The 18,901-nt window shown below is 61.6% G+C and overlaps 1 protein-coding gene across 5 annotated transcripts in view; it reads left to right on the top strand.

Moving 5' to 3' along the window:
- VAV2 (vav guanine nucleotide exchange factor 2) overlaps positions 1–18,901 on the top strand; it is a 164,295-nt gene that overhangs the window by 23,062 nt on the left and 122,332 nt on the right. For all 5 annotated transcript variants that reach the window (XM_047093802.1, XM_047093803.1, XM_047093801.1 and 2 more), the window contains exon 2: positions 9,605–9,721. In XM_047093802.1, the coding sequence (XP_046949758.1) occupies positions 9,605–9,721 (117 nt within the window). The remainder of the gene's footprint in view (positions 1–9,604; positions 9,722–18,901) is intronic.

Below are 18,901 nucleotides of genomic sequence, written 5' to 3'. Positions count from 1 at the left end.
CGGGGCCGTGGGGGGCCCCGCGGGCAGCGTGAGTGACGGAGGGCTGGGCGACAGCTAGAAGAAATGGGGACTCTTGCCTTAGGTTTTCCTCAAAGCCCACTTCATCCATCCATCCACACCTCCCTCCACCCCACAGCCCTTCGCCAAGGACCCGAGGGCTCTGGCATCTCTGGTTGTGCTGAGGTCACGTAGCAGGTGGTCCAGGGCACGGGGACGGCCTCTGCCCGGCGGGTGGCCCGGGGCTGCCGTGAAAAATGAGTACACGCTGGGGGTTTACAGCCACAGAAACTCCCACTCTGCCAGCTCCAGAGCCCGGGACTCCGAGATCGGGTCTGGGCCGTGCTCCCTCCGTCCTTCCCGCCTCTCCTGGTGCCCCAGATAGATGCCCCTTGGCTCGGGTCAGTGTCCCTCCTGTCTCTGCTCTGTCCTCACACGGCCTCTCCTCTTCTTCCTGTGACTCTGCTGTGTCTCTTATAAAGGACACTTGCCGTTGGATTTAGCGCCTCCCCGACCCAGGAGCATCTCACCTCGAGATCCTTAATTACATCTGCCTGGACCCTTTTGCCAAATAACATCATATTCACTGATTCTAGAGGTCAGGACACAGGCGTGTGTTTTTGGGGGTGGCCGTGCAACCCCCTACACTTGGTAAATAATGTTCTCAAGCCTCAGTCTCCTCATCTGTAAATTGGGGATCATGTCCGTGCTTCACGGCTCATGTTAACATCAGCAGAGCTGATTGGCCTAATGGCCCGAGCGGGCTCCCTGATGTGGGGAACGCGGCTCGTCCCCGGTGGCGGCTGCTGTGGGTATCACCCTCTTTGACAGGCAAGGAAGCCAAGGCTCGGAGAGGTGAAGTGACAGGCCCCGTGTCCAGGCTGGGCTCCTGGCCGTGGGCCTCATGGAGCTTGTCGACTGCCCGGGGAAGGAGGTGAGGCTGCCTGATTGGGTCTGGACCCTGCCCCGTGGGTGACTGCTGCCCCCCATGGTTGGGGTTTTGTGCACACCCCCAGAGCGGGGAGGGGCTCTCCAGGGGGCGAATCGGCAGGCCCCATGGGGGGCCCTACCTGGGGACATGGTGGGAGGGGTCTGTTTCAGAGAAAGGAGTCCTCAGAGCCCCCTCCCCCCGCACTCCGACTTTCTCCAAGTGCCCACTCTTGTCTCCCACCACCCCCCAGAGAAGGGTTGACCATCGGGCAGCCGTCCAGGAAGGGTTTTGACACTTGGTGGCACACGTGGCTGGCGAGGGGCCTCATCCTCGGCCCGTCCCCACCATGCCATCCTCCCAGGGAAGGGCGGCGTCTGCCTTGGTTCAGGGCGTGGAGAAGCTTCTTGGCCGCCCTCTTGTCTCGCCCTCTTGTCTCGGAAGCTGTTTTCCCTCAATGTTTTCAGCACAGCAGGAAGGGATAATGAGATTCGCTTGTTCAGCCGGGGGTGCGATAATCTGGTGCGTGCTGGCCATTAAGGGAGGCGTTTGGCTCTAATTTCCGCGGGCAACAGGAAAACAAAAATAGCGGAGGCCGCTTTTCTAGAAGGAAGAAGACAGGGGCAAAGGAAGGTGGCAGGGGGACAGGCGCCATGTCGCAGAAGGCTTGCGAGCCGGTGGTGGTGGTCTGGGCCAGGCTGCAGGAGAGAGACGAGGGGCTGTGGATTTGGGGTGGGGGGCGGGGGCACCGCTCTAGGCAGCGGCTGAGCTAATCTCTCTGAGCCGGGCCTGCCTGGACCGGCCAGGCAGCGGGAGGGCAGGATTGGAACCCTCCGGCCTTCAGAAGCCGGCTCAGGGAAGACGGTCGGCTGCACAGGGAAATCCTAGAAAAGCAATTTCCTGCTGGCTTTGTAGAAAACCTTTGGTTTGACCCTGACCTTGAAGTCTCCATAACACCGGCCACTCTTTATCCCTCCGGCTCACACAGGCCATTAGCCGGAGCGGCGGGTCTTTTGAGGACTGCTGGGAACAATTTCCATCCAGGTATCGGACGGAAATCACAGATTCTTTTCTCAGACAGCTGTGGACCCACAGGCGTGTCCTCTGGGCCTTGGGACCCCGGGGCAGGGCCTGCCATACAGAAGGCGCCTATTAAGTGTCTGCTCACTAGGTCTGAATGGGCGTCAGCTGCTTACCCGCTCTGCTGAGGCCTCCAAAGTGGTACTCGTCCAGGATTGTTTTCTGCGGGGAGTTTACCCCCGAGCATTGACGAGCAGGTGCGTGAAGATCGGGACAGAGAGGTGGCACCTGGCAGCTGACGCTGGCCCCACGCAGCCCGGCTCTGCCTGCCACCAGCACACCCCTTGTACCTCCTAACCTTTCAGAACCCGCTTCCCACAGCTCGGGGGCTGCAGACAGATTGGCGTGGCAGTTGGTGGGGAGCCCGGTGCATTGGGTTTCGGGGGCTTAGTTTGTACGGGGGCCTGTTGACTTGCTAGGAGCCGGAGGTCCCCGGGACCAGGCACGTGCGGGAATCAGCCCCGAGAAAAGCCCGAGTTGAGCCCCCACACGGCAGCCGACCCTCCCTGGTTAGACCTGGGCCCTCTCCCGGCCACCTGTTGGAGAAGGCGGTGCTCACGCCGTGTTTCCACCTCGGAACGGCGTGCGGCCCATGCTGAGAAGGGAGGCACACAGGACCCGTGCCGGGCTCCGCGAAGCGCCTGGCAGGGGCCCCGCGGCTGTTTGTTGCTGGAGAAAGCGGAAATGCCACCTGACGATGTTGCGGCCCATCTGCGTGTGAGATGCTTAGGAGGCTTGCCACACGGTGAATTGAAAGACGCTGCCGCCTTGTGTCCTTTCTATCCCTCTGGTTGGTGACAGGCTAGCGGCCGTGGGTCAGGCTGCCTGCCCGCAGGCTGAGGTGGGGTGAGGCCCAGGCCTCGGCCCACCGCCGCTGCACAAAGGGGATGCCACCCCCACTCCCGGCGGGGAGCCCGGCCTGGCCCCAGTGCCTCCAGCAGCCCGGTGCGTGTGCAGCCCGGGAGGTGGCCTGAGTGGAGGCAGAGCTCCTGTTAAACCGAGCAGACGTAACCGAGCCCCAGATGCTGCACAGATAAGTCCCCGCTGGGCCTGCACTTGGCACAGTCACCGCGGCTTCGGCCCCGGGCCGGCGAGGGAAGCCTCTCGGGGTTAATGCTAACCAGCCGCACGGGCTGCGCCCCCCAACTGACGTCCCGGGCCTCAGTGTCCCCATGTGAAATGGATGATAAGTGATCTCCGTCCCCAGAGTTGTTGGCACAGTGGACCCACACCGGCTGGCACGGGGAGGCCGGCGGGCGGTACGGACGTGTGCAGGAGCAAGTGGTCAGGCCAGCCCCAAATTCCACCTGCCTGCTTGTTTTTGGAAGAGATGCTTCGGGAAGTGAGGGCTTCCCCCACGCAGTGGCACCTGCCCAGGGGGCCCCAGATGCCGCTAGAGCCTTCACGGGTCATGGCCGCTGGGGGGAAGCAGGGCCACTTTGGAATGCCAGCCCTCAGGACACCCAAGCATGCTTCATAGTCACGTCTTCTTTCCTTCTTTCGCTAGATAGTGAGCCCCCCGTGGGTCATTGACCCAGGTGTTTGAGACCCGCGGGGACACTTGGCCTCCGTTTCTATCCCCACGGGAATGTCTGACTAGCCTGTCACCTCAGGGCCACCTGTTCATGTACCCCAAGGGCCCCGAATTCGAAAGATCCATTCCAGCAAACTGCACCGATTAAATAGTAATGAAGCCATTTTAAAAGGTTTTTGGAATGAGCACGGCATAAATAAAACAGGAAATTAATTCATTTTCCCATTTTTTATTGATCAAAGACGCGTCAGCTGCCAGTCAGGGCGTCTGATCCGCGGGCCTCAGCAGCGTGGCCCCGGGCGGTCGGTGTCACTCCAGAGGGACGGCTTGTGATTTGTCATCGTGAGGGGCAGCTTTAGTGTCCCGTGTTGGGAGATTTCAGGAACACTCCGCGATGCCCGTGGAAAGTCGAATACGGAGCCCCGCCCCCACCTGCCTCAGATGCAGGGATTTTGAAAGGAAATCTGTTGTGTTGATGAGGTTGACACACCCCATCTCCCTCGGGGGCTGTGCTGTCCCGGCTCTCTCCCGCCGTGGGGGGTGTGGGAGACAGTGCCGTGTATCTCCTCGTGGTCCCTCCGTCTTGCCTCAGACACACCACCCCCTGGAGGCCTTTGGCCTCCTCCCTCCCTCTCCCCCAGCCTCTGGGCCGCAGCTTTGAGCAGTGAGAGGCCAGCAGGGGTGTGGACCAAGGGCCCGGGTCCGTCTGGGGTGTGGGTGCTCCCCAGCTCCAGGAGGGAGGTTGGCCCTGAGTGCAGATCACAGGGCCCTGGGTCGTGGGGGCCAGTCGTCTGCCTCCACTCTCCCCGGGCGTGGCGTCACAGGGGCTCTGGGAGCAGGGACCTCAGGATGTCCCGAGGGAGGTGGCCCCAGTGTCAGCTGGTCCCGGAAGTCAGGGGCAGGATTTTCTCTCCCCGTCTTACAGATGGAGGAACAGGCACGGAGAGGACAGGTTGAGCTGGAACGGCCTGGCCGGGGCTGTCCCCACCTGAAGTGCCAGCTGCGGGTCAGGAGCTGGGCCGCCGTGTCCTGCCCCTGGTGGAGGGCTGGAACATGGGAAGCAGCCTCTCCGGTCAGGGACAACTTACAGGGGCCAAGGGAAGGTCAGGGGTCTCTGGGGAGCCCAACCTGGGGCTTTCCCGGTGGAGCCCCACGTCGGCCGAGCATCACCGTGGGGGGCAGCGGGGCCCCTGGCCTCCTGACCCAGCGGGCGAGGCGGTCATGGGGCTTCCCTGACACAGGCCCTGCAGGAGGAGGTCAGGGGGCACCCGGAGGGGTGCTCTGCGAGCCTCACTTTGTCTGTCTGTGGAATGGGGTAATCACGCCCCACGCCTTCCAGGGCCCCTGCAGGCGTCCAGTGGGTTTGTGCAGGGGGGCACGTCCGCTGCCTGAGTGCCGTGAGCTCCCTCCACGGAAACCCCGTTCAGACTGCACGTCCCCGGCCGCAGCCTGCTGAGCAAGAAGCTTTGCCTCTCTGGGCCTCAGTTTCCCCCCGTGCACCTGCCTCTCCCCTGAGGGACGTGGGGACGACACAGAGTCCCCGGCACTGGGCGTGCGTGGTGGACCTTGGGTGGATGTGAGTTCTGGGGGCAGGGTGTCCGATTTGCGATTCCAGCTCGCCTTCGAGGGGTCACAGGAGAGGCCACGGAGGTGTGAAGGCAGCCCCGCCCGGTGTCTCCTCCGTGAGTGGCAGGCGGTGGCTCCCCGATCAGCAGGTTGGTGTCAAAGCCACCAAAGAGAAGTGGCCATCGTGGGTCACACCGGGGGGCGTGCAGAGGCCTCGAGGCTCAGATGCGGGGTCTTGGCTCTCCGGGTCGACTCTGCCTCTGGTGCCCGGGATCCCCTCGCTGGGGCAGGCCTTCCGGGGGCTGAATGACAGCTGACAGTGGGCAGCAGGCCCTGCGAGGCTGGTGGAGGGCGGCTGGGCACGGGGCCTGGGCGTTCTGGCTAATCTGATCTCAGCCTGACGAGTAGGCGGGACGGAGGGGTCGGGAGTCCGCTGCGCAGGCGGCCCGCCTCTTGGCACGGTGGCCAGGGCCCTCCCCGTGGGCCGGGGTTGGGGGAGCAGCGGGCAGGGCAGTGCCCTAAGCAAACACAGCGGGGGCCTACTCGGCTCTGGGCCGCCTGTCACTTGTCACAGGGCCAGTTGTCCTGGGACAGACCCTTATTGTGGCCGCTAAGCAGGACTTCTGGGGCCGTGCACTCGCCTCCAGATGCCAGGGAGGCTGTGTCTGGCCATCCTTCGTCGAGGGCCTGGAGGGCCAAGAAAAGACAAGAAGGCCACTCGCCCCTGAGGCCACAGGGACACGGCCAGCAGCCGGCCCTTCTTGGGCCTCAGGACAAGGATGGGCAGCTTCCGGCCTGGCACTGGCCGCTGTCTGGGCCCTCCCTCACCTGCCGTCGCTCAGCCTGTGGCTGGGATGTGCCGAGATGTTCCCTCCCCGTCTCCCCCTCGGGAGCCTCTTTCCCAGAGTCTGAAGCTGTCTGAGCGAGGGACCGTGAGCTTCCGGCTGTCCAGGCCTCGGCCGCCGCCCCTCCTGGGCCCAGGGCGGTGGGGAAGGAGAGGCCGGCCATCGGGCGATTGGACTGGAGCTGCAGAAACAGCAGCTGCCCCCGCTTGGTGGGAAGAGGGAGGAGCCACGAGTCCGGGCACGGGGCGGACCCACCCTCGCCGCCCCTGTCCGTGGCCGATGAGGGGGGTGGAGTGACTGTGCCCCACTTGCTGAGCACATTGGCCAAGAGGAAGCACCGGGACTCACGGACACCCGTCCTCTGGAAGGACGTCCCTATCCCGGAGCAGATGTGGGTTCCAGTCTTGACTTGGGAGCCTCAGTTTCCTCTCCTGAGAAATGGGTGACTGATTGGAGGGTGGGGAGTGAGGGCATCGTGGCAGAGCCGCAGAGGCGGGCGGACATAAGGGGAGGTCTCCGTGAAGGAGGCCCCCTCCTCCCGGTTCTGCCGTGTCCATCTCTCTGGGGTCAGAACCTGTCTGTGTGCCTCAGTTTCCCAGGGCCAGCCTTTCGTGGGCCCTGAGCGGCACCGGGCTCGCCGTGGAAGGCTGGGGCCCACGCGGCTGCGGCCGGGGAGGGGCCAGGCGGGCAGACGCTGTGCCCACAGGGCAAGGGGCGCCCGCCCGTCCTGAGCCCCGAAAGGAAGCCTGGCCTCGCCGGCTGCGATTATGGCGAGGAGCTGTGTAATTAACTCTAAAAATGGGAGGCTGAGGAAATAAAGTGGACGCTTCGGGGAGATTGGAGTCAGGCAATGCTCAGCAGCGGAGCCGGCCGAGGCCGCAGGGTGGGCGGGAGGGTCTGAGACCAGCGGGGACGAGCGGGGTGCCAGCTGGGGCGGCGTGTTGGCGGCCACAAACCGGGGGGCTCAGGGCAGTGAAAGTGTATTTTCCCGGCCGAGCCGTGGGCCTGGCTCTCTCTCGGGGCCCCTCCCAGCTTCTGCGGTTTTGCTGGCCGTTGCCGTAAAATACAGGATGTGCAAGATTTACCATTTTAACCATTGATATCTTATTTATTCATTTATTTGTTATTATTTTTTTCTAAGGGAGAGAGCGTGCAAGTGGGGGAGGGGCAGAGAGAGAGAGAGAGAGCGCGCGCGCGAGGGAGAGAGGCTCCCAAGCAGGCTCCATGCTGACGTGGGGCTTCATCCCACAACCCTGGGATCATGACCTGAGCCGAAATCAAGAGTAGGACACTCAACCGACTGAGTCCCCCAGGTGTCCCCATTTTAACCATTGTTTTAAACGTTTATTTTTGAGAGAGAGAGAGAGAGAGAGAATGAGCAGGGGAGGGGCAGAGAGAGAGGGAGACACAGAATCGGAAGCAGGCTCCGGGCTCTGAGCTGTCAGCACAGAGCCCGACATGGGGCTCGAACTCATGAACCACGAGATCATGACCCTAGCGAAGTGGTTGAATGCTTAACCGACTGAGCCACCCAGACACCCCTTTTCTTTTTCTTTTTCTTTTTTTTATTAATATTTTTATTTATTTTTGAGAGAGAAACAGAGCACAAGTAGGGGAGGGTCAGAGAGAGAGGGAGACCCAGAATCCGAAGCAGGCTCCAGGCTCCGAGCTCTCAGCACAGAGCCCGATGCGGGGCTCGAACTCACAAACTGCGAGATCATGACCTGAGCCGAAGTCGGACGCCCAACCGACTGAGCCCCCCAGGCGCCCCCGTTTTAACCGTCACGGTGTCACGGTGTCACCTGGCAAGCACCTCTGTCATTTCCAGAACTCGTTCATCACCCCAAGCTACATCCGTCCCCGTGAGACGCTGACTCCCTGTCCGCCTCGGCCGGCACCACCGTTCTTTCCGTGACCCCCTGTTCTGGGTGCCTCGTGTAAGTGGACTCCTAGCGTCCCTCCGTCCGAGTCTCGATGCTTCAGGAATGGCAGACAAGGCTGTCCACCCCAACAGCTATGGCTGTGCAACTTACATTGGTTAGAAAAAAATTAAAAATGTAGTTTCTCGGTCAGATTAACCTCATTTTAAGTGCTCAGGGGCACATGACATACCTCGAACTTATCCATCCTTCCAGAAGGTTCTGTGGGGGCGTACTCTTGTAGGCTCATGGGGATGAAAGAGACGTGACCAGTAGCATCAGGTCTGAGCCGGGATCGGGCCTCAGGCCGGAATGTGTTTTGCTGTTGGACGCATCTTGGTCGTCCTTTGTCTACTGAAGAAATGGGAGTCCGTGCCGTCTGCAGACCAGGGCGTGTGGGGTCCACGATGGTTCACGGACATGGACGCTGGTGCTGAGCTCGGGGAAGGGAGTCTCCTTGTCCTTAGGGGCACTCACATGTTTGGGGGGCCCGGGGTCATGTCTGCGGTTTGCTCTCGCACGTTGAGAAAACACCGTACCCCCACACAGCCGGTGCGTCAGCATCGGCCGTGACCGGTGACCCACCCTGGCCAGGACAGGAGGAGCGGCCTAGGGTGGAGGGTGCCCGGGGTGGGTGCTAGGCCGGGGCGCCGCGTGCCTCGAGGGCATTCTCTGAGCAGCTGGTTCCCCGGGTCGACCGTACCTTCTGATTCTGGCCTGTCCTTCCTTCCATCTGTCCCCGCGTCTGCGTTTCCGGGGGGCTGGCGCTGGCCCTGTGATTCTCTTGCCGTGGAGCCCCCGGGCCCTTAGTGAATGGTTACTGGTGGGGACGACTGGTCTGAAGTTCCGGGCCCCTTCAGCCCACACGTTGCTGTCCTTGCCTCTGACGCGCCCTTGCTGACTGGACTGGGTCGCACGGCATGGCTCACTCTGTGCCATCACGGTGCACGGCCCAGCCAGGCACGTCCTGTTCGGAAACCGGGCCACAGGAGCCGAAGCCGCTGTCCCTGGTCCTGTGAGTTGGAATCAGTGGACAGGACTCGAACCTGGGGCCAGAACAACTCCGGATGGCGCTCTGCAGGAGGCCCGGCCCGCAGCCCCCGTGCGTCCTTCACCAGCAGCTTCTCCACAGGGACCACGGCCGGCCATCCCGTTCACCCCCAGCCCCAAACCTCCAGCCCCCGTCACTTTGCCAGGCCCAGTGTCGCCGGGTCACCGGGTGGAGGAGGTGCCCCAGTGCTGATTGGGAACCCTGGCCCTGTGCGCCCCCAGCCTCCCACCGCGGCTGGCGTGTCCACTCCCGGGGTCCGCCACGGACGGCTTCCACGGACCGCTCCCGGCCTTTGGCTTCATCACATCTACGATAATTGGGGCGGGCCTGCGCCAGGGAAGACAGGTGTGTGTGCGTGTGCATGTGCGTGCACGCGTGTGTGTATGTGAGGGGCGCACGTGTGCAGGTGCCCGTGTGTTCACGCGCTGGCTTTGCTGATTCGAGACCACATTTGCAGTCGCGATCGTCAGTGCTGGGTCCCCCTGGGCAGGGGGGCGGGATAAAGGGTCAGGAGTGGCCAGGGTGAGCTGGGGGCGCCTGTGACGTCTGGCCCAGCGGGGCAGCGGTGGTGAGGCCCCCCCCACCCCAGGGCAGGAATGCGCGTCCGGGCCGGCACCCGCCGCTGCCTTTAAGCTCTTCTCACAGACCCCGGGGGGCTCAGTGCTCTTGTCTTCTCTCCTCTAGTTCCTGTGTTTAAAGAACATCCGCACCTTCCTGAAAGTCTGCCACGATAAATTTGGACTCCGGAACAGCGAGCTGTTTGACCCCTTCGACCTCTTCGATGTCCGAGACTTTGGGAAGGTGAGTGTCCAGGCACGGTGGCCGAGCGCCGGCTCTGTGCGGGGCAGCGGGGCGACGGGACAGGCCTGCCTCCTCCGGGTCTCGCCGCACCCAGGGTGAGGTCAGGTGTCCGGAATCCGGGAGGGCAGAGGGAAGGCAGGGTGTGGACGAGGACACAGCCGGGGGCTGAGCCCTGGCCCTGCCTCCCTAGCCGGGGCACCTGACGTATACTTGCTCCCCCGAATCTCCACTCTTCACGGGAAGTCGGGCAGGTGTTACTACCAGCCCGCCCGGGGGTCGCGTGAGATGCTGCAGGGGCACGTTTACTCGTGGAAAGATCCGTGGCGGTTACGCTCAATGCCAGCAGAGCACCTGGCTCTAAGCATGTGTTGGGCGAGGAGGGGGTGATGACCCGAACCCCCAGGGTTCCTGGAGGTGATCCTCGAGGCCTGGGCCAAACAGCTCAGAAGTCTCCCCATGTTCTCAGAAGTGCCCTTTGTCAGCTGTCCCGCAGAAGCCCTGTTGGTGCGGGAGAGAAGGTACCTGGGGCTGGGCAGGTACGAAGGCCGGAGGCTGGCGGGGGGTTTCAGCTCGTTTGTGAGCTGGCTCCTGGTGAGCCTGCCTTCATAGTGGCCAGAGACGTCACCCGCCATCTGAAAGCACATCCTTTTAAATGGCTGGAGTCGGGACCATGATACCGTTTGCTGGATGGAGGCCGAGGGCTTGAGGGAAGGCCTTGTTCTGTGCTGCCTGGAGTCGGGTGGCCCCCCGGCCCCGTGGGCTCTCAGAGGACGGCACCGGGGAGCTCTGCCCTCGGCTGCGCTGGCACGGGCTCTGTGAGACAGTCGCTTCCCGGACTGCCCAGGGAGCCACTTTCCACCTGCTGATGGGAAGTATCGGGAGATGTTTATTGCTTAATCTATCTGAGGACCATTATCGGGGACTTGGTGTTTGAGGAAATGTTCTATGAATACATGATTTATGAAACGCAGGGAGAATTTTGTATTTGCAGTTACGAGCGCTGAGAAGTCCATTCGAAGAGGAACCCTTCCTTGAGACGCGATGAAGTGTCAGATTACTGTCAGTAGCGAGGATTTTCCCATAAGCCACCTGGCCTGATGGTGTTCCCCCCCCCCCCCCCTTCCCTGGTTCTGAAATTCTCTAAGAATGAGATTCAGGGACCGGCTCAAGAACCCATGTCTGTGTGATCAGCACCTCATAGAGGTTTCCGTTTCCCCTTGAACAGCTCACTCAATTCCCTGTGCCCCGGGCCGCGTGTGCCTGAGCGGCAACCGAGGATGGGGTGGGGCCAGGCAGGTTTCCTCTCCTAGAAGTGGGCTTCCCAGTCCACAGGGCTGCTTTCCAGTGGATTGGATCTCCTCTCCCGTTCTCCTTTCTCCTGGGGAGCGGCAGTGCCCTGGGCTCTGGAAAGGGGCCTCCCGGACATACACCCACACTCTTCACCTGTGTGCACACTCACGCAGAGACACTGCTTTGCACTCACATGCTTTCATAAGCACTCGTGCATACACACTCGGGATCACACGCGCGCGCACACACACACACACACACACTCAAGCACACAACCGGTCTTTAAAATAACCATATGGAGAAAAAGACGGGATAAACCTCGGCCAAGTTCATTTCTTGGCGAATAGTTAAAATGCAAATGACCCAGGCTGCAATTCCGTTTTGCTTTTCATTTGCCACAGCTGAATGCAGTGATGTAAGGCGCACATAAATTCGGATCAAACTCTCATCCTGCGACTCGCCAGCCGTGTGGCCACGCGGTTTGCCGGGGGGCGCCCCTCGCGCTCATCGGCGGTTCCAGGGAGGCGGCTTGGCTCCAAGGTGGACGTGCCAGGTCCACCCAGAGGGGCCGCGAGGACGCCGCTTCCGAGCTGGCCTCCGGTCCGCCCACGTGCGCTGCGACGGTCACTGGCGATGCTTTGCCACACCGTGGCATCTGCTTGGGGAGCCAGGCGTGGTGTGGAGGTGGTGTGATGGCCCAGACCCGGGCGCTGAGCTGTGCGCAGGGGGTGGGGGGGGGGCCTCGGTTCATGCCCTGCACTGACGACCCTTTGCTCCAGGAGGGGCAGGGCTCGGGCAGAGCTCCCCCATCCTGCCTCTGCTTTCCGTGTGTGACCCTCGAGTCAGACCGCTTGAAAATCTCGCCCTGCTTACTGGCTCGACCACTGGGCAGGTGACACGGTGCCTCTGACCTCGGTTTGCCTGGCTATGCAGGCGGCGTGGCACCCAGCCGTGAGTAGCTGCTCCTGAAACGGCGGGCGTGTGTCGCGGTCCAGCCCCCGCCCCCAGGTCTGGCCAGGACAGAACCAGAGCGTCACAGATCAGCAGCAGATCTCCTACTTTCTCCCTTGTTACTTTACTCGTAAAGACGTAAGTGTGCATCTTTGGAAGACGGGGCCGCATGGCTAAGTGCACAGACTCTCCACTCTCGCGGGCTGTGTTTGAGTCCAGTGAGCGACTGTGCCCGGGTCGCTCAATTTCTCCAAGCCCTCCCCCCCCCCCCCCAAGTAAGGTTTGTTGAGCAGAAAGTAGAATTCGGTTTGTGGAGTGCTGACACCTGGCACCCGTCCCGGGCAGCTCGCCCTTGTTTTCACCTCCCTTCTCCTCGTTCCTCTGGCCCCTTGTTGGCTGCGTGGGAGCGTGGGAGGCACGTGGGGCTCCGGGCAGAGCCTGGCCTGGCCCTTCTGCCCGCTATGCATCTGGCCAAGCGTCCTCCTTACGGGTCTCCTGCCCTGCACGTGATTCTCATCGAGGGAAACCTGTGAGTGGGTAGCAGCACTTCCAAGCTGGGGGCCAGTGGAGGCTTGGGCCTCTGGGTCGTGCTCTCCCCGTAGCGGCCCTGGCCTCTCCTGGTGTCCAGGGAGGGGGATACCCTGGAAGAATAAATCGCCAGCAAAGCCCCAGCGCCTGCGGCCTGCTTTGCTTGGTGCACGGACACACGGGGACTCTCCCGCTCCTGGACCGTGGCGCTGGGCAGGGCAGGGCAGGGCACAGCAGCAGGCTGACTGGGCCCCCCGGGCTGGTGATGATACGGAGCTGGTCCGGTTTCTCATTCACTGCTTTCTGAGATGGGCCTGGGAAGGTTCTTGCACGGAGTCCCTGGGCACAGAGACACAGCCAAGTTTCTATGCGTCTCTTCATTGACATCTACTGAGATTTCCCATGGGCCTGGATTCGCCTTTTGGCCTCCAGGAGCCCAGCCAGGACACCACGGCTCTTCCAGATGGGCCTGGCGGCCATCATTGACGTCAGACCGTGAAGATGTGACCGCATGCTCTGCCCTCCCTCTGGCCCCCCGCGGTCGGCCCTGGAGTGATGAGAGTCCCAGCCAGCAGGGAGGCAGCGTCTGTCCCACTACCGAACACCGAGCTCTGTAGGATCAGAACCGACTCGTCGTCTCCTGGGCGGGTGAGGCCAGTGGGGCAAAAGGACCGATCTCCGTAGCCGGGCGATTGCTGCCGACCAGAACCTTCTGGGAGCCTGGGTTCAGGGGGATGCTGAAGCTTCTTCCGGGGCACGGGTTTGGGACTGGGGGGTGGGGTGTAGGGCCAGGGATTGGAGGGCCGGGTTTCTTTCTCACTGGCTGCTGGTGTTCATGGCGTCCGGGCGGGGAAGGGATCCTTACGGAGACACCGGTTAGTCTCAGGCTGCTTTAGAAATTTCCAGATTTTTTAAATTTATTTTATTTGTTTTATTTAAGAAGGTTTGTGGTGTTCAGATCCTGTCCGTGTCCTGGGTTTTGTTGTTCCTTTTCTAAACAGCTACCTCTCAGCTTCCCAAGCCTTCATATCGTTGGAGTCGTTCATTCAGGAGAAAAAGCATTCGTTCATTCATTCGTTCACCCGTCCACTCACCCACCCACCATCTGTTCACACGTCCATCATCGTATCCACTCACCACTCGCCCGCCTCCCGCTCACACATCCATCTACCATCCCCCCGTGTACCCAGCACTTAATTTACGGCACGTTTGTGGAGCACCCGCCGTACCAGAGAAGTTGCATGGCCTTTGCCCTCCAAGGGGGAGCCCGGATTAGCTGTTGTGCCATCAGTGGTAGAAGAAAGGAGAAGGTGAAAACCCTGGGACTTCCCCAGGAGCTGCCCGGCCCTGGCCCATCTCTCAGCCGCGACACCAGGAGGATTTCCCCCGCGATCGTGCCCTAGGGAGGATCACGCACAGTGAATGCGCGGCCCGTGTTGCTGAGGGAAGCGCTGAACCCCTCTCTCCGGGGATACCGCTCGGAGCTGGGGCTGATTCCCACGATCTTCCCGTGTGCAGACCCAGCCCACCCCCCAGGCCCTCGGGCTTCTCCTGCGGCCTCCGCTGGGGCAGACTGGGCCGAGCAGGGCACGTGCAGAGGGGAGCTGGTGTTTGGGGGCCCTCGAAGCTTCAGAAGGTGTTTTCTTAACCCAGGAGGCGCGCTGGGAGGGGCAGGCCGCGTTGGCTGGGTTCTCTGCTCCCTGGCTTAGGGCACCCGGGCAGACCCTCAGCAGAGGCCTTGGTGGGGGTGGCGGGCAGGTGGACCCCTGGAGACCCTCGAGGGCTGCGGGAGCCCTGGGCGCAGCCAGCCCCCCGAGGAGCGAGCCCTGCTCGCCGGGGGGAAGCCACTGTGCCTTCCTTCCAGCACCTTCTCTCATGTGGATTCTTTTGGAGCGAGGCGATGGAGGCGGCCGGCAGGAGAGGGAGGGGCTTCCTGTCCGCTAGGCCTGGGTGGGATCTGGGCTTTACAATTACTTGGGCCCCTCGAGCTTTCCTTTCCGCAGGGATACATACAGCAAAGACGCTGTGACCCACCGTGTGGCATCGATACGAGGTCTGAGCGAGGAAGCGCGAGACGGGCCCCAGTCGATTCGATCAAGTACTTTGTCCCTCTTCCTGCTGGGTCACCCGGCAGGCTCCGGCAGGAGCTGGCGGACCCGGAAAGTTGGTTCCGGAAGTCTTTCCTTTTTCTGGTTGCTTCCTGGGTGTTTCTTGCATTAAAGGGACCGGGTTTGGTGGGCGGGCGTGGGGAATGTGGGGCTTGCTGGTGAAATCCTGCCACAGGCGGACCCTTCCCTTCTCCCTGCGTGCCCCCTGTTGGATGCACACGGCCCAGCGTGGGAACAGGTGGCCCGCATCAGCTGGGCCTTCCAGAGACGCCGTCGCCCCGGCCTGGAAGCCGGTTGGGAGTCTTGGGAAAGAAGATCCTGGTGAGACTGCAGTTTCTGTGGCTTTCTGCTGGCATTTTGGTCCCTGGAGGTGGCAGAGTGGTGGCCCCACCTCCTTGTGGCGCGCTGGCCCCCGGGGTGAGCTCATTCCTCAGCCCACGTCATGCAGCAGGAGGCGAACCCCAGGCTGCAGGGAGTCGCAGAGGGCTGGCTCTGGGCTGTCCTTCCCTCCGTCAGGAGTGGCAGTGGCCATGTGCGGGGCTCCGTGCTGCTGTGCTGGCCTCCTTAGGTCCACGAGCTCCCGCCGTCCCTCAGGGACCTCATGAAGTAGGGAGGGAGCCGAGGCCCAGAGAGAAGACGCATCCTGATGGGGGAACGGGAGGTCTCTGTTCAGGTCCCGCCGGCGGAGGTCGGTTGTTACGCATTCCGCTGCCCCTTCCCTCCCGCCCGGCCGGGCCGCTGTGTGCAGGGACAGGGCGAGGTCAGCCCTGTGGAATTCTGCAGACGGGTTGGGGAGCTAGGCCAGAGGCCAGTGTGGAGGCTGGGGGGGCAGATCGATGGCCAGGAGACCAGTGTGGAGGCCCACAGCGCTGTCTGGGGAGAGGCCGTGAGAGGCCTAAACCAGGATAGAGCTGACCGTTAGCCCTTTAAAAGATGCGGGGCAGCGAACGCATGACTTTCGGAATGAAGGTCAGAGCAGGTGCCGGTGATTCCCTCCTGCAGTGGCTCTCAAACCACTTTGGGCCTTCTCAGGAGGCAGGGAGGAGGCAGGGAGGGCAGGGCCTGCTGAATCAGGGTGAGCCTACTCTTACCTGCTTTCGTGGGCAGCACCGGTGCTTCTAGAAGCCAGGGGGAAGTGGAGCCGCTGAGACAGCTTTCGGGGCTTGAGACGGAATGTGACGCTGAAGGGCCGGGGCTGGTATCGGGGCCTGGGCGGCACCGGTCGCCTCAACCCCCTGGGGCCGTGGTTTCCCCGTCTGTAAAATGGGTTTGCAGCTCGGCCCACCTCTGAGAAGTGTGGAGGAGGACGTGGCAGGGTGCGGCCGTGCGTGCTGGGTCTGGAGCCCTCGTCCCCACCCCGCCGAGCAGGTGGCTGGCAGCCTTGGCCGTGGGCCGGGCACAGCGGTGGTTCCTGCCGGAGCACCCGCCTCGTCCGGCCCCTGCTGCGCCAGCCCCAGCATTGATTTCTCTGTTTACCGTCTGCATCGACCAACACGTCCCCCGGGTGCCGTCTGGCCAGGGAGGGAGGCAGCAGGCAGCCGCGGGGTATCGATCGGACCCCCTTATCTCTGCACCCAGGCCCCGCGTTGCCACGTGTCTGTCCGTCCCCTCTTCCTGTTTGTTCACCAATCTGCACAGTCCTCGGTGTTCTCGCCAGGCCTTTGTGCCGCTCGTTTGATGAGCCCCAGGCGCTGACGCTGCGGCCACCGTGATGTCGTGGGCCAGGCGCTCTGGTCCCCCAGAGTCCACGGCGCACTAGTTACTTTTAAGATGCGGCCGCCGGGGGGCGCTCGCGTGCGCACGCACTGGGGTGGGCGTGGTCCTCTGCTCCCTTCCCACCGGAGCCGTTGGCCGGGGGTGGGGGCGGTTGGGTGTCGGTCCCGGAGTCCCTGCAGGTCTCACCCCCACCCCCCCCCCCCAGCGTGGGAGGGTCTTGGGTGTGAGGCAGAAGCGGGGCGAGGGGGGCGGTGTCCTCTGGGCCTTGGTGTTGGGCGGGGCCCCGGGCAGGTGGCGGCCCCCAGACGCGGCCAGGTCTCCGAGCACCCTGTGCCTGTTGACTCCCGTCTTGCCGATGACTCATTTCCGGGGAGAGAGGGGGATTCGGGGACCGTGGCTGTATGTGGTGGAAACGGTCACACCTGACAGCAGAGAAGCAGGGGTGTGGAGGAGATGGGCTCTGGAGGGGTGCGCCCAGGCCTCGCTGCACCAGGGCAGAAGGCTGCCCGCCTCTCTGGGCCTCGGTTTCCCCATCTGGGGTCAGACCGCTGCCGGGATGGCCTCTGGGGCGTGGTCGCCGGGGGTGGCCCTGTCGTCCCCCTGGGTGTCGGGCAAGCCGGCCAGTGTGTGTCGTCCTCTCCTCTGGGTCTGCTCTGCCCTGCAGGCCCCACCCAAGCGGCTGAGAGCGTTTTCTCTGCTGGGTGTGGTGTGGCTCATGCCTGCCTTTTTTCCTCTGTCCACAGTCAATTAAATATTAATTGGCTAATTGTTTCTCTCCGGTGCCCCGAGACATTGTTTCTGTGGAAGCCTGACAATTTGACGTTTGCAGCAAAAAATGCAGGATGAGAGTATGAAGGAGAGAAGAGAAAAAATAGCAAAATGTAAATAATTAATTGTAACAAGGTGTTCTTTCTTGGCACCCTGGGAGGCTCTTCTCAGGGGGTATTGATTCTTCTAAAGGCACCGAGGGGTCTGCAGTGCTGGCGTCAGCGGTAGGATCCGGCCTGAGAGTGGGGGGCGGCTCCCCTGAATCACAGGGAGTGTGGCTACGACCTTGTTGGGGGGGAGAGACCTCACCACTGCCCCTCCGAGAGCATTGCCTCACCCCCCCCCGGTGCTGCAGGTGCGGGGTGCAGGCCCCCCCACCTCCCCCCGATTCCAGGATTAGGGAGCTTGGGCCGGAGCCCGTGGATATTTATCCTGGGCGATCCTTTTTGACTTTCATTTTTTAAAAGCAATTTTGTATTGTGATAAAACGGACGTAACATATTATTGATCCTTTCGGCCATTTTTGTGCACAACCCAGTACGTTCGCGGTGTTGGGCGGCCGCCACCTCCTTCTCGTTCCAGAGCCTTTTCATCACCCCAGAAGGGAACTCGGCCCCCTCCCGTGCCGCACCCCGGCCCCTGGCCGCCACCCACTGGTTCCCTGTCTCTGTGGGTTTCCCTGCTCTGGACATTTCACGTGCCCGGAATCAGGTCACATGTGGCCTTTTGTGTCTGGCTTCTTGCGCTCAGCATCACGGGCCCCGGGGACGTCCTTGTGGCGCCTGCCAGAATTCCATTCTTGGTGGGGCACCCCGGTGGCTCAGCCCATTGAGCGTCCAACTCTTGGATTTCAGCTCAGGTCATGATCCTAGGGTCGTGGGATTGAGACCCTTGTCGGGCTCTGCTATGAGCGTGGAGCCTGCTTGGGATTCTCTCTCTTTCTCTCTCTCTCTCTCTCTGTCTCTCTTTCCCTTTGCCCCTCCCCCACTTGTGCATTCTCTCTTGCTTTCAAATATATATATATATATACATACATATATATATATATATATATATATATGTAAGTTAGAAAGAACTCAGTTCTTCGTAAAGGTGGAGTAGCGTTCTGTTGTACAGATACGCCACCTGTTGTCTCTCTGTCATCCGTGGGTGGACGTTGGGGCCACGCCTACCTTTGGCTGTTGTGGACAGTGGTGCTGCCGTGAATGCAGGTGTGCAAATGCCTGTTTGGTTCCTGCTTTCATTTCTTCTGGGTAAATACCCAGAAGTGGATTTGCCAGGTCCTGTGTTCAGTTTCTGGAAGAATTGGTCTAATAGTCACAGTGGCTGCACCATTTTGTGTTCCCGCCAACAGGGCACAAGTGTTCCGATTCCCTGTATCCTCGCCAACATCTGTTGTTTTCTGTGTGTGTGTGTGTGTGTGTGTGTGTGTGTGTGTGTGTGTGAGACAGCCACTCTAGTGGGCGTGAAATCCTACCACCGTGGTTTTGATTTGATTTGCATTTCCCTCACGGTTGGTGACGTTGAGCGCCTCTTCTTGTACTCATTGGCCATCCTTGTGTCTTCTTTGGAGAAATGCCTGTTCAAGGCCTTTGCCCACCTTCGAATCCAATCCATCCAATCCTATTGAGCTGTAGAAGTTCTTTATGTATGCTGCGTACTAATCCCTCGAGGTGCGTGGCGCACGGATCTTCCCCCCCTTTCCACCGGTCACCTTTTCACTCCCCTGGTAGTGTCCTTCGATGCATAACAGGCTTTGATGAAGACACATGTGGCTGTTTTTTTCTTCTGTTGTCTTGGGTGTTTAGCGTCCTCTCCA

Source organism: Lynx rufus, unplaced genomic scaffold, assembly GCF_022079265.1.
Source record: "Lynx rufus isolate CCGP_SWC_20201006 ecotype Redwood Valley unplaced genomic scaffold, mLynRuf1.p SCAF_36, whole genome shotgun sequence".
NCBI classification, from domain to species: Eukaryota; Metazoa; Chordata; class Mammalia; order Carnivora; family Felidae; genus Lynx; species Lynx rufus.
This window is presented reverse-complemented; position numbering and strand designations above follow the sequence as displayed.